Consider the following 14,067-nt stretch of genomic DNA (forward strand, 5'->3'; position numbering starts at 1 on the left):
CCTCGAGTGTGGCTCGGGGTTGCCGCTGTTGGTACATAAAATTAACCCTGAGCCACACTCGGGAATACCGCCAGGGAGGTTAAAAAACCTGTAATATGTCTGCAGTTTAACTTTCTGACCCTTTTTTTGTATTATGTTTTCAGTTTCTGACAGTCTTTTGTAGCCTTTTGATGCTTTAGGTGCCACAGTTGAGTCCACCTAAACCACTGCCCTAAAGAAGCACAGTTTGGTTCACTATATATAACTTTCTGGGACTGCGAGGTCTTTTACTGTAGGGGGCTGTCGGGTTTCCTATTAAAGCTCCATCTTTACAGGAAGAGCCTAACCCACTTGCCCATTGCCTATATAGTACACTGTGGGTGAACCTAGAACTAATTTTTAAGTTTGCCATTTTTTTTGAGAAAAGATACTGGCTTTAAGATCACTTTCTTCCTAATAACATTAGCAACCAATTTCAGGTGGCAACTTTACTCCCTTTTTTATCACAAGACACTGAGATGAGATAACTGTACTTGTTCTCCAGTATTTTGTGCATTATCTGGGACACCTTGTATACTAGTGGCCCTGACTCCTCTGTTGCAGAACCAGTACACTTAACACAACAGATGACTTCAAGACTTTTCTGCACATTTAGTCATTTGCCACATATTTCACCTTTTTTGCCAGCTTGTCAAAAGGACCTGTCATACCTTTACAGATATAGTACATGTTGAAAAAATGTAGGACATTAGGAGGAACTGGTATTTCCACCCAGGGCTCCTTCTCACTACTACAACATGAAATGGGGGTTTTAAAGGTTTAATCTGTGTTGTCCAAAATAAATCAATTTACGTAAAAGTCTTTAAAAGTTTAGAAATCTCATTATGCATCACAAGTTACTAATATGAGAAATAGATCCCAAATTTTCCTGTATAGGTACCTCTGGACCTTTGTAAATGGTGAAATATAGCTGTAGGGAGTAAGGGGTTCAGGAGCTTCAGGGAATGAATTTCCCTTCATTGATGATTCATACAAATGAAAAGTAGCTCAGCCTCTAATAAAAAATGTACATTGCTTCCTACATTAAATGCCAAGTTTAGCTTTGGAGAACATATTTAGGTGATTTATGTAGTGTAGCTCTCAAAGTGGCGTCACCATTCACTTGTACTCTAGACAAGTCAATATCTAAATATGACCCTGCCAGAAACTTACCATTTGCTGTCTGACATACCATATACTTTGTTCTTATTCCTCTTACATTGCTTATGTATTTTTTATTTTCTTTGTGTCTTTAAAACTAAAAGGAAGTTTTTTTTTATTTAACTCCACTACGGGTTCTTTTTTTAGAAACACTGATTCACACAAGCATTGATCTACCTTATAAAGATCAATATTATATTATAACTGATGGCTTTACGTCTCTGTGTCAGCCTGTTTAGAAAATTCCTTGCTGTTTTTGTATTGGTACTACAGATGGACTACTTCAGATCATAAAAGCAGTTTTAGGGTTATAAAATCTTAACTCTATGTACACATATGAAGTATACTGCATTGGGCTTTATTTAGCATTTCTCCTTAAAAGAAAATTAGGGATGTGCCCTTTCACAACGGTGCCGTCTCTCTTGATCCACGTTTACATAAGGCAAATAATATAGTAGCAGGTAAAACCACAATTTTTAACAGTAACTATATTCATATTATAAAGCAGATACATTTGGTATCCTACATGTTCAAAATATCTTTAATAACAATTTGTAAAGATCTGTTTGAGTTGGGTTAAGGAGCACACCTATTATCATGCATATTATGCAGAAGTTTCAATACTTATTGTCAAAGCACACAAAATATAATTGCAGGTATTTGAACTATTTGCATAGGTAGCCTTCATGCATTGCACTATTGACCTTTTACATAGTATCTTTATTAGTATGGTAAAATCATAAGTGAAGCTTCTACATCCCCTTTCTTTTGTCACTAGTGAGTAAGTTTGAGCTGTAATTGCAGTGTTTGCGTTTTTTTTTTTTTTTTTTTTTTTTTATAACAGTTTTTCATTTTCATGGTAAAGTGTTTGAAAAAAGCAGACTTTGAACCCTTATCAGTTTTTAGTGTGGTCTGTATCCTTGTTACAGAAATTATCTCCCTTATTGGTCCCGTTGACCACTGTCACTAAGGCAGACAGGGAAATCCAGACTTTTTGAGATGTTAAACAAGAACAAATGGTGGAATGGTGGATGTAAATCTTCCAGTTGCTACACATGTTCTGGGGACAGCTATCTAAGAAGGTCACTCTCACTTTAAAAGGTTTCCGACCAAGGAATAAAAGGGAAAGCTTCACAAGGGTGTACATACAGCAAAAAACAACCTAAAGTATTTTGATTAGTGTTGCTATTCAAATTCAGGTCTATTTTAAAATCAACCTTAACATCCAACTTTAAGTTTGGTTCTTAAAGAAGCAAATATTCCCATTGTTTGAGCTAACCACAGCTATTTCACTTTTAGTTTACAGTTGGCAGCTGCTACTCACTGTGAACTTTGCAAATGGTTTCACCTCTGTTATTAATGATGCACCTAAGCTCATTTTTGAGCAATAGATTGGTGAGGAGGTGGTCACCAAAAGACATATCCACCCCCTGATAACCACAAGCCAGTTTAAACCCTCACTGTTTAATTCCATGACAATGGTTTCCAAATTTGGCTTACTGGTTTGCCAATGGGCACGGCAAAACCCATGGGGCATGTTTAACCAACAGTAGTTTTGAACCTTCCCTACTCTTTTTAAAATTAAAAATATTTTTTTTTATAGAATCTTTTATAAAATTTTAGATAATCTACTACAAAGTGCCCTTTCTTGCCTAGTATATTTGATGTCCTATTCTATATAACTGTTTAGATATCAGCCACCTTGAGATGGAATTATTGGCAATGAGTCAGTCAACTTATAGACTTGTAAAGTTTGGAGAAGTAAATTATATCCATTATTTGGTACTGAGAGAAAGAAGGAGAACCTGAGTATGAAAAAGCAAATATGGTTTACCCCATATATGTGCAGAATTATAAAATCTACATTGGAAAGAAATTTTAAAAACGCTGTCCCCATGCCTATTTAGAAAAGGACATGTCCTGACCTTGTAATCATATCACCTTTACTGCACTTGCTTGCAAGTCCAAGTACTGTCACATAACGGAGAATTATGTCACTGTTCTCACAGGTCACCAACACAGTCAATCTCAATGCCAGCAAGGCAACACATGGAGGGTAAGTATATGTAGCACTTTTCAGAGAACCTGTCCCCTTGCCCAACGTTGATAGTGTTTGAAGGATTATCATGTAATAATACAATTGCTTTAATAAATCAGGCCCATTATTTATTTTCTACACCCCATGGAGCTACTGAGTACTCTAATGCCAGGGCAGCCCAATTCTGTTGGGCTGGGCTTAGATAATGCTGGCTTGGATGATAAAACTTTTGCACTGTGACTTGTGCAATTGTGAATAATATTGTGTCTCTGATTTCTCTTGGAAAAGTCTGGCCATCATGCATTAGTGGAATATTTTAGGATTTAGTTTTAACTCTTCTGCATATAAAGATACTAAAGAAAGAACACATTAATACTGAAGAGGTCTCCATTTTGTGCACTGCTTTTGCTGGGATGAGTTTCCTGTGATGTTTCCTCAAGAGAGCAATAAATCACTAATGAGTTTGTGATGAGATTGTTTGTAAAATTGTGCATTGTGGGGTATAAATAATCTCTCTTTGAAGATGTCCCAGCCTAATGATGCACATGGAGTAGACAGTAAACAGCAACCCAGTGTATTATCATTATTGTGCATTTTGTTTGAATATCTCCTATCTCCTAAAAAAATGAATAAAAACTTGATTGGCAACAGAAATAAAATACTCTTTTATTCCTAGCTTTGTCAGCAGGGTAGGCACTGATGTCCTCCAATACCATTTAGCAGGATTAAAAGAGACCAACCATAGGAGATCTAAAAGGCCCACTGTGATTTGAGCCCCTCTTATATCCTGGCTGGGTGAAGTATAGCATTATATACCCATTTTATTTATTGGATTACATCTCTTAATTATGGAAGTTCAACATTACATGTGATTGTTACCACAGCGTCTTCTTTTCTAGCTGTGTACAGCCACTACCATTTTTATATATATTTTTGGATCTAAAAATGGATATGTAAAACAAATGTTGATGTATGTTGATGAGAGAGGAAGATAAACCTTACGTTTTTTTAATAAACTGATTCTAAAATACATAAAGATTAGGGTGTGAGAGTGACCGGTATACTCCTGATCTGTATACTTGTTTTAGGTCATTGCCTAAAATGTATAAAATGACTGGATCGGATCAATATGCATATGATATATTCTGAATAATCAGAAACTCACGTACATGTACACGTAGAAAGTACACACTTCATATACACACACATACACTTGAACAGGATAAGAGTGTCATTTCAATAATACAGGTAATGAATTCACACTCACCCCCTTACCTGCTTTAGCCATTTATCTCTGACTGAGAAGACATCACATATATACATTGCAATTACGCAGAGCCCAGGTTCCCTCTCAATAATGTAAAATACAAATAGGTAAAAGTCAGTGGGGAGCCACTACAGAGTACAGATCCCTCCAGTTTTACATGTAAGATGTAAATTACATTATGTTCCTTGATTAATAATGTAATATCTGTATGTCCCTCAACAGGACACTTTGAATTAGAAATCAGTAGAAAACATGCAAAACTCACTTTTACAGCAATGTATTCACTGAATTCAATTAAAATGGGTAATAAAAAGAGGAAGCAGCTCTACTTAGATTACATCCACAGTTTAAGTGAAATGGGGGTTTATTACTATGCTAAGGCTTGACTAATATCCAGAGTGTTAGAGGCTAGATCGAACCCAAACCAAAATGATCATGAAAGACTGGAAGCTTAAATTTAGTCACATGTGTCTTTGGTCTAAAATATTAAACTATATCTCAGAAATTACAATCCTCCTTCCCATTTATTATTAGCAAAAAAAAAAAACTAAAACCCCATTTTACTAACCTAAACCCTATGCCCTGTCATGTGATACTGTAGTGTCGGTCTTCCTACTTCTCTTGTTATCTTGTTATTTTTCCTTTGTCTAATGTTATATGACATGCCTGAAATCTTTTTTGCACTAAACCTAAAACTGCCATGGAGTTCTGGATCCTATCCAGGATCCTGAATGGTGAGATATAACCTCCAGACAAGTACAGCCCTAATTACTGAGGCCCTCCGGGTAGGCCCTGATTCTTGTCCCCAATCACACCGCAATCTCCATTTATTCCTAAAAAAAAAGGTTACTTTTATTTCATCCCAATAAATTGTCTATTTGTAAAGGTAAAAAAAAATCCTGGTATCCTGAATGGATTCAAATCAACTGAAGTGCAGTCTGCAATTCCTCAGCTAAGCCCACAATCAGAATAAAGGTGTTGATTTAAAAGCTTTGGCACTCTCAGTGGGCAATGAAGACAAACTACTCAGAGGGTATTCAAAGTTTAATTGCTCATGCAGTCAGCTTTTGGGGATCCCATACCACACCTAAACCAATTTGGTTATAACTAAAAGTACATGCATTCTGAGTTTAATAAAGTATTAGTAAGACGTTATTTTAAAACGGTTTATTTTTTAAAATGTAGCTTAAATGATATACAATGGTAAGGTTGAAACATGGCGTCCTATATATGTGTGTGTGTGTGATTGTTGGTTTAAAAAAGGTGAATAGAAGGTCACTTTTAAGTGCAGAGTACAAAAAGAGGTTAAGATTGCAATAATAATTTCACACTAAAGCTGCAGGCCCCAAGCAACTCCTTGGAGAACGTTTCACTCTCCTTTCCTGTCTCATTTACTCATTATCCACATGAAGATACACCAGTCACAGTCACAGCTGGCCTTGTATAGGTTTAATTAAGGTAAAACTAAACTCTCACAAAATGATTCATTTTATAGATCACTGTCAGTAAAATAGGATTGTAATTTTTTTTTCTTCAAAAATACAGTTTTCCCCTTGCTTATGTTTCTCTTTTGTACTTTACGCATCCTGTGGACTCAAGAAAACTTTCTGTGGATTTGATCATGCTGCAGTAATAATATAATACACATTTTATATAGAGGTTATATGGAGGGTATATAAGGGGATCACAACAACCAAAAATTAATTTTTACACAAAATAGAATTATACTCTTTTCAATGTGTCTTTTCAAAGTCTGTGGAAAATCAGAAACGCTAGGTCCCAGGTTCGAATATCAGCCAGGACTCTCTGGATCTGGATGGAGTTTTCAGGTTCTCCCCGTGTTTGCTTCCTCTGGGTACTCCTGCTTCCAACCATGTTCCAAAGCAATATAACATATAACTATGGCAGGGGCATTAGATAGTGAGAATCATTGAGGGACAGCTGGTGACATGACTATGGACTTTGTAAAAGCTCTGTGTAATTTGGAGTGCCTGGCATGCATGTTTCACTTTATAGCTTGCAAAAAAACAACTTAGCTGGACTTGTTGCTGCAGTGTTAACATGTCATGCAGCTTTCTCTGCACTTATTCCATTTTAATGAGTGTCAGGAACATACTTTAACATTTTTACAGATAGAAAAATCAGCTTAATCCAGTCACCTTGGAATGTGTCAAGGTAGATGTCCAAGAACAGCATGGTTGGTGTAAAAGTTATGAAACTATCATATTCTAGTCATATAATCCTAGCCCTTGGTGTCAGTAAGTCTGCATAGGTAATAATCCACTGATTTGCATGGCTGAAAGTGACAATAGTAAAATTGCAGGGGAAGAAATATTAAAATGGCATTATATGGGCATTAAAAGGGTGGCTCAGGGGTTAGCACTCCGGCTGTTGCAGCGCTAGGTCCCAGGTTCAATCCCCAGCCAGGACACTATCTGCATGGAGTTTGCAGGTTCTCCCCGTGTTTGCGTGGGTTTCCTCCAGGTACTCTGGTTTCCTCCCACATCCCAAAAACATGCAGTTAGCTTAATTGGCTTAGACTACATTAATCACATATGACTATGGTAGGGACATTAGATTGTGAGCTCCTTTGAGGGACAGTTAGTGACACGACTATGGACTTTGTACAGCGCTGCGTAATATGATGGTGCTATATAAATACTCTGTAATAATATTAATAATATGTAAATATGGTTTTAAAGGCTTACTTTTGTGATTCTCTCTGGAGCCTGCCAGGAGCCCTCAAATGTGGGTTCAAAAAGGAACCAGATAGTGTTACAGTATGTATAAAGGGTTCTGTTTCACAGTCTAAAAGGTCCCAGATCCAGTTACTATGTGTTTACAAGCTTCATAAAGTAAACTAAGAATTTCCCTGCCTAAGCAAAACTTTCTTAATTTTGTCTACTCCTCCTCCTCCGTGACCCTGCAGCAAACCATGGTAGGCACTCAGCCACAGTAGCTGTCTCTGCCGTGCAGTGCAGCATTGTTATCAATCCTTCATGGGAAGCCGCATTTGGCTGAATTTACTGGTAGGTTCGGTGGGTTTTTGTTGGACTTTGAAGAGGGACTGTGTTAGGACATATGAAAAATGCTTTAAATTACTGCATCAGACTATTGCTAGAAATAGGAATCCTCAGAAATCTACTTAAGCTCCTGGAAATTCTTTTTGTAGGTAGACCTATCACACAGCAAGCCTTGGTGCTGTAGCAACCAATCCACAGACCCTAATAAAGATGTATTTAGGTGTTTTTTTTTTTCATGTTAACTTAGTTTTTTTTTTAATTCATTTAAATATCATACTTGTTCCCTTTTCATTTGCTAAACATACCATATTGTTATATTTCTCTGATTAAAGATTTAAAGCTGTGGTTTTCTTGTAAATTAAAAATTGTGAAATATCCTTTTAAGTTACTTTAAAAAAAAAAATGAAGTTTAAAAATTAAAATATAGATAAGTGTGTAGTAAAACTGTGACAGTCCTATCAAAATGCAAAATGTTTTCAAATAGCATGGAAAGTACTTTAGGTAATTGTTTTAGCTCTCACTTGTAAATTCCCAGTAGACTTAAAAATTCATAATTTTCCACCAAATTGTATTTCTTCAGCGCGTTAAGCAGTGATAATACTCTTACTTCCAGATGGCCACTTAGGAGCGTCCCCTGGGCTGTGCTCAGCGTGCTTTGTTACCCATGCAGCATGTTGTCTTTGCAATCTGCTGCTAATCAATAGGTTATCACTCATAGCAAACTCTTACTGTGATCCTCCCAGAGGCACGACTCACATATGGTTCCATAACTTGCAATACATTGTAACAAAAAGGCTTAAAGAAATCTGCGACAAGGACAACATCTATATCAGAAGCTTCAGATAAAAGCCACTCTTGTTAAGAAGCAGTGAGGTCACCGGCATGTAAGCTACACCGCCTCAACTTTCTGAATGCACATTTATGCTTTGCAGTATTGCAAGTTTTGCAAGATAAAACCAATAATTATAAGCATGTTACTGGAATGGCAGAATATATGCATTTTCTTTCATACTAAATGGCAAACCAACAAAAAGAACAAAATGTATCTGCACTAAAACAACAACAATAAATATATATTTTATAACGCTTGCCTTGTTCTGCATTCCAAGAAATAATTAGGTGTGCTAGCTTGTGCTTGGAAGAGCATTGACAGCATGTTTGTCTACAACCTCCCTTATTTCCCAAAAATAGTACATTAAATGGTATAAATAGGCCCTGAAAAGGAATATTAGTTTAAAAGTCCAACTTGTAAATTTTTATGGTATGTTCTTGTATTTTGTGGCTGCCATGTTTCAGGCTTTATTCATAGCGTGAATATATGATGTTTTTATCAACATCCAAGCAAAAGAATTCTTAAAGGAAAACTCTGGTGTTCACTGTGTTTCTGCAATGTGTTTTCTAAACTGCCCAAAAATGTATTTTATATTAATATCTAATAATATGTCGGCAACTGATGCATATGAACAGATTTGTAAGTTTATTATTTAGTTTGAGGCTAATTCACACATGTGCATTGTGTTAGAGCAGCCTGTTCATTTGAATAGGTTGCGCAATGCACCACAGTGGTTGAAAAATCATACCTGCATGGTTTTCAGCATTTAAACACTAACACGGTGTCCTCTGCCAACGGAAGTATGCATGTTGGTTTCTAGCTTATTGATATAACCCCAACATTCTGAAACCCTCAAAGAGGAATCACAACTGAGCACGTTCAAATACTGTGAGTGCCAATTAGGACCATTTCAGCCTGTTCTGGCTCAGATTACACATCACTCCTAACTGGTCTCTTTCAAGTAAATGGGATCAAAGGTTGGTTGCGTGTTTCCTTTTCCTTCTCTTGAACACAGTCACATCATGTGCAAACATGTTAAGCTGTATTTTGCTGTCCCTGGGCACACAGCAGCAGTTTTCTATGTACCTGGAAGGTGATATCCATGATTGGGCCACTGCAACTTAGCTTGCAACTTTTAGTCAGTAGACATACTGGTACAATCCACCTTTTCTTTAAAAAAAAAGAAAAAAAAAGTCACCATCATCTTTAAATTGCATTCATATTTAATACTAATGGCTCTCTTACTTCTGTTTTTTTTACACATGCGTCTCATCTTTTCATTTTTTCAGAAGCATACCTGCATATACTGTTGGAACATTAGTTATTGTGTGCATGTTTTTAATCATATGCAATATATTTCTGTTCTAGGCAGCTTCACTGCATTAGAAAGTCATGAGCCCTCAGTAGCAAGACAGGGTTTATTATTCCATTCACAGGAGAACAAAAGCTTCCAGCTTACGACTGCTCTTCTTGGGCTAAAAAGCTACCTTGAAATGAAACATGAAAAAAATGTAGTGATAGATTTTGTGAGCTGAATAATTAATGCTCACAAGGTTTTTTTTATTAAACATTTACATTTCACCTTATTACATTTATTTTTTTTCCTATTTACATGGGGTTTTGAAAGCTAAAGCTGATGCAATAGTCACAAAAATAAAAGGTTTTTTGTTTACTAACTGTTTCCAACACCAGAATAGTCTTGAGGTATGAGCAATGTTTTAACTTTAGGTTTTAAATGTGTTTTTTATGTTGTGATATCTACGGTTTGTATGTATCATTTAGAACCCTTTTGCACATATATATTATACCTAAAATGTTACTGGATATGTATTTGTACATTTACCACTTTTACTTTACAATATATATATATTGGTTCATTTTAAAAGCAAATATTGTATTCATGTATTATGCAGGGCAAGAGTGAAACATTTAGAATAGAGATTTTCCATAATGCAGATGCTCTGAAAACACACCGAGATATATACCATCGTTAATTTCCATGAGCCTGCTGTGCAAAGACATTGGAATGATACACGTCCTATTTAAAAAAATTATTATAGAAAGTCAGAGTATAACCCAGATCACGCTCACCCCGTTGTAATGCAAGCTTGGTGTATCCAAGAAAGTCATATATTATCAACAAAAAAACAAAGCCAGTGCAGCAGATTCCATTCCATGATGTCCATGATACAAGTAATACTGTACCCTCTTTTGGCCTAGTAGAGACTAATATATTAATAATAACTTTTAAATCAACTTGATGTACTTGTGTTTTTTCTCCTTTTAGTTTAAAAAAACTAAAATCTAACATTGTTACACTAGGGCAGGGGTGTCAAACTCTGGCCCAGGGGCCAAATCTGGCTCCCAACATCCTTTTTTTTGGCCCCCAAAAGAATCCTAAATATGAACTGCAGCTGACCCGCCACTGCATTGAACTAGCACCACTACTACAATTCCCGGCATCACTCGCAACTCTAGATCAGCAGGCTCTCTGCCTATGCATAGCCCTGCATTGGACTGTTTTATAGACGCAAATAATGCTGGAAATGTTTTGTAGCGATGCTATATCAATGAAGAGGGAGTTTCAGCGGGGGACCACTCATAACATTTAGCTCCGCATTGGCCGCATCTGGCATTTACAGTACTCCACCTCAGCTGTACTGTTCCTTGCAACTCCAAAGCATGGACTTGAATGGTTTGGTTTTCATAGAAGAATATTGTTATTATTAATATTGTTATTATTATTGTTAGCCTGTGCAAAAAGGTTACCATTGAAATTTAACTTTAATATAAAAAAAATGTTTTACGCCTCTTTCTCCATTATAAGCAGGTTCCAGATTGAATGTGAAGCAAAACCTAATTGTTTCCATATGAAAAGGGTTTAAATCTAATGAGAAGGAAAAATTTACTCAATTTTTTTATTAAATTTTAGGGTTGGCCTGCGACTTTGTCTAAGTTTTTAATTATGGCCCTGTGTATTTGAGTTTGACACCCCTGCACTAGCGTATCTGCAAACATGAAAGCTGTACTGGTGGAATAGGTTTTTACATTGCTACCACATCTTTCAAACATAAAGCTGGTTTAAAGGTGGTATAGTCTTGATACATCAAATTAGCTTTGTTGGTTCCACAAGTCTATCTATTGAGTTTTTTTTTGTTTGGCCACAACACTATCTAAAAGGGTATTATCCCACATCATGTACATGCACAGGGGTATGAGCAGTCTGTGTATGTTTACTCTCCCAGCTAATCACCACAATATTTTATTGGCTTCAATTACTTTAAGCAGTTATACTGAATTTTAAAGTACAGATCGTGTGATGTATACTTACCATATGTACTCAAATATAAACTGATCTGAAAAAAACAGGAAAACTACTTTGACTGAAATATAAATCTACAACATAAAAGGTGTTTGTCATTGCTAACATTCAAAACATGAAATCAAGGAAAATGCCAAAATATATCCAATGTGAATACATATGTCTATGTTGTTTTGATTTGTAAACATTTATTTAAAAGTGGAAAAAGTAAATTCACATGTCTCAGGCTGTTTTTTTTAACTTTTTTTTTACAGGTTAATGTATTGTATACTTTTAGGTTGGTTATAATGGGTCGCTTGCTCATGATCTTTTGTGCATTATTTTTGCCCACCAGTAGAAGTGCTTTGTTTTTATTTAGAGGGTTACAAACAGCTTCTCTTTGACAGATCTGTTTTGTCATACCAGAGACCTATGCAGTTTCAGAATATACTACTAGGTATCACAGTAGAAACCAAAATTCCGTTTGGCATTTTCAAGTAAAAAAAAAATATTGGTTTATACTTGAGTATATATAGTATATTGGGTCATCCAATCAAAGGTCTTCTTTGTTGATGGTAATCTTGCCCATAAAAGAACCACTATTCCTCCACTAACCCACCTAAAAATAATAAATAATAGTTTTGGAGAACTGATAGGCATCTGTACCTGGTGGGGAAGATATAGTTCAAATGATTGTGCTATGCTTGATAAATATAAGGGAAAGGAAAAATATACATTTCTCTATCTTGTGGATATGCAAGATGACTGGCTATTTCTGATTTAAAGCCATCTAATTCAATAACCCAAAATGAGCATGAAGAAACAAATGACAGAACTCTTGCAACATTCTTGAGCCACACAGAAACTTGCTCATGTCAGTAGATCAGTCAGTATTGAAGTCACATAATCTGTATTAGAGCTATCATAGATAGGGGACAGAATTGTCAGGGCCTGCATTTCTCTTAGTACAGATAATCTTCCTAAAAATGGTTACCTTCTTATGAAAAATACACAGTTTTAGAAATAACTAATTCTTTGATGTATACCATTATTTCTTTTTCTTTCAGACGTCTCGGTTAGCCTGCTATCCGTTATTGTCACCTTCTGTGGAATTGTTCTCCTTGGAGTCTTGCTCTTTGTCTCCTGGAAATTATGTTGGATTCCATGGAGGGACAAGGGTTCCTCCCAGACTCAACGCAAAGATCATGGACACCATGGGCACCTTCACCACTCCCACTATGGGGACTTGTTGGTGGATAGAGTCGAGCTTGGAGTGGAGATGCCTGAACGCTCTTATTTAGATATGGACTCTTACCCAGAAGCCAACATTAAAATCAGTCAGACATCCCCAGACATACCAGTAGATAGCCAGGGTGTGGCCAAGGAATCCCAGATGCCTTATGCACAGTCACACCAGCAAGTTGCAAATATTGCTCCTACTACCAGGTAAGCTGCATTGTGCTTATTAATATTTCCCTAACAAAGACTGTTTGTGTTTATTGTATTCAAAAACTAGGAAGAGCACAAATGAAGGTAACAAAATAAATAAGGGGTCAAGATAGATAATCTTGTTCATGAGGAAAAACCAATCAAACCTATTCCCTTTTTTTGGTATGATTTGGTTTGTGCATGGGGAAGCATGTGACCTACTAAAATGCACCAAATTGAGCTAGCAGCTAGTGCCACTGTTACATGTTAGAGAACCCCTATGCCCTGACACAGCAGACACCATGTATTTTGGAGGCAGTTTAAATGTTTTGCTGAAGAACCAACTATTAATGAGCTAGGCAAGTGGGTTAAATTTATAGAAACATTGCTTGTTTAGAGAATTTACTGTGCAAAGTGAATTTACTTTACCAAGTGCATTGGAATAACTAACACTTGTCAGTCATTTCTCATAAGCCTAGAGTTATACTTTAGTGTTGATCCCTGAGCGGCTAAAACAATGGCACTTCATACAGTTACATATTCAATAGACATTTAAAAAAAAATACAACTAAACGTTGTTACAGAGCATAGCTTTGTGTAGGTCTAACATCTTGTCCCTGACATCCTTAGACAGCTCTTTTGGTTTTGGCCATAGTGGCCAGTTTGGAATCCGATTGATTGCTTCTGTGGACAGGTGTCTTTTATACAGGTACTGTAACAAGCTTGGATTAGGAGCACTCCCTTACAGAGGGTTCTCCTAGTCTCAGCTTGTTACCTGCATACAGTGAAGACACCTGGGAGCCTGAAATCTTGCTGGTTGATAGGGGATCAAATACTTATTTCACTCCTTACAATGCACATCAAGCTCTGACTTTTTGAGCACTGGGATTTTGAGGGTTCTTTTGTTGTTATTCTGTTTCTTACACCTACAATAATCCTACCATTACAATTATTGACTGGTCATTGCCTTTGTCAGAGGGCAAACGTACAAAATCAGCA

General features: G+C 36.4%; 1 protein-coding gene across 4 annotated transcripts in view; it reads left to right on the forward strand.

The window, feature by feature from the left end:
- SYT3 (synaptotagmin 3) overlaps positions 1-14,067 on the forward strand; it is a 135,418-nt gene that overhangs the window by 69,263 nt on the left and 52,088 nt on the right. For all 4 annotated transcript variants that reach the window (XM_072425952.1, XM_072425948.1, XM_072425951.1 and 1 more), the window contains exon 5: positions 12,708-13,086. In XM_072425952.1, the coding sequence (XP_072282053.1) occupies positions 12,708-13,086 (379 nt within the window). The remainder of the gene's footprint in view (positions 1-12,707; positions 13,087-14,067) is intronic.

This window comes from Pyxicephalus adspersus, chromosome 11 (assembly GCF_032062135.1).
Source record: "Pyxicephalus adspersus chromosome 11, UCB_Pads_2.0, whole genome shotgun sequence".
Lineage (NCBI taxonomy): Eukaryota > Metazoa > Chordata > Amphibia > Anura > Pyxicephalidae > Pyxicephalus > Pyxicephalus adspersus.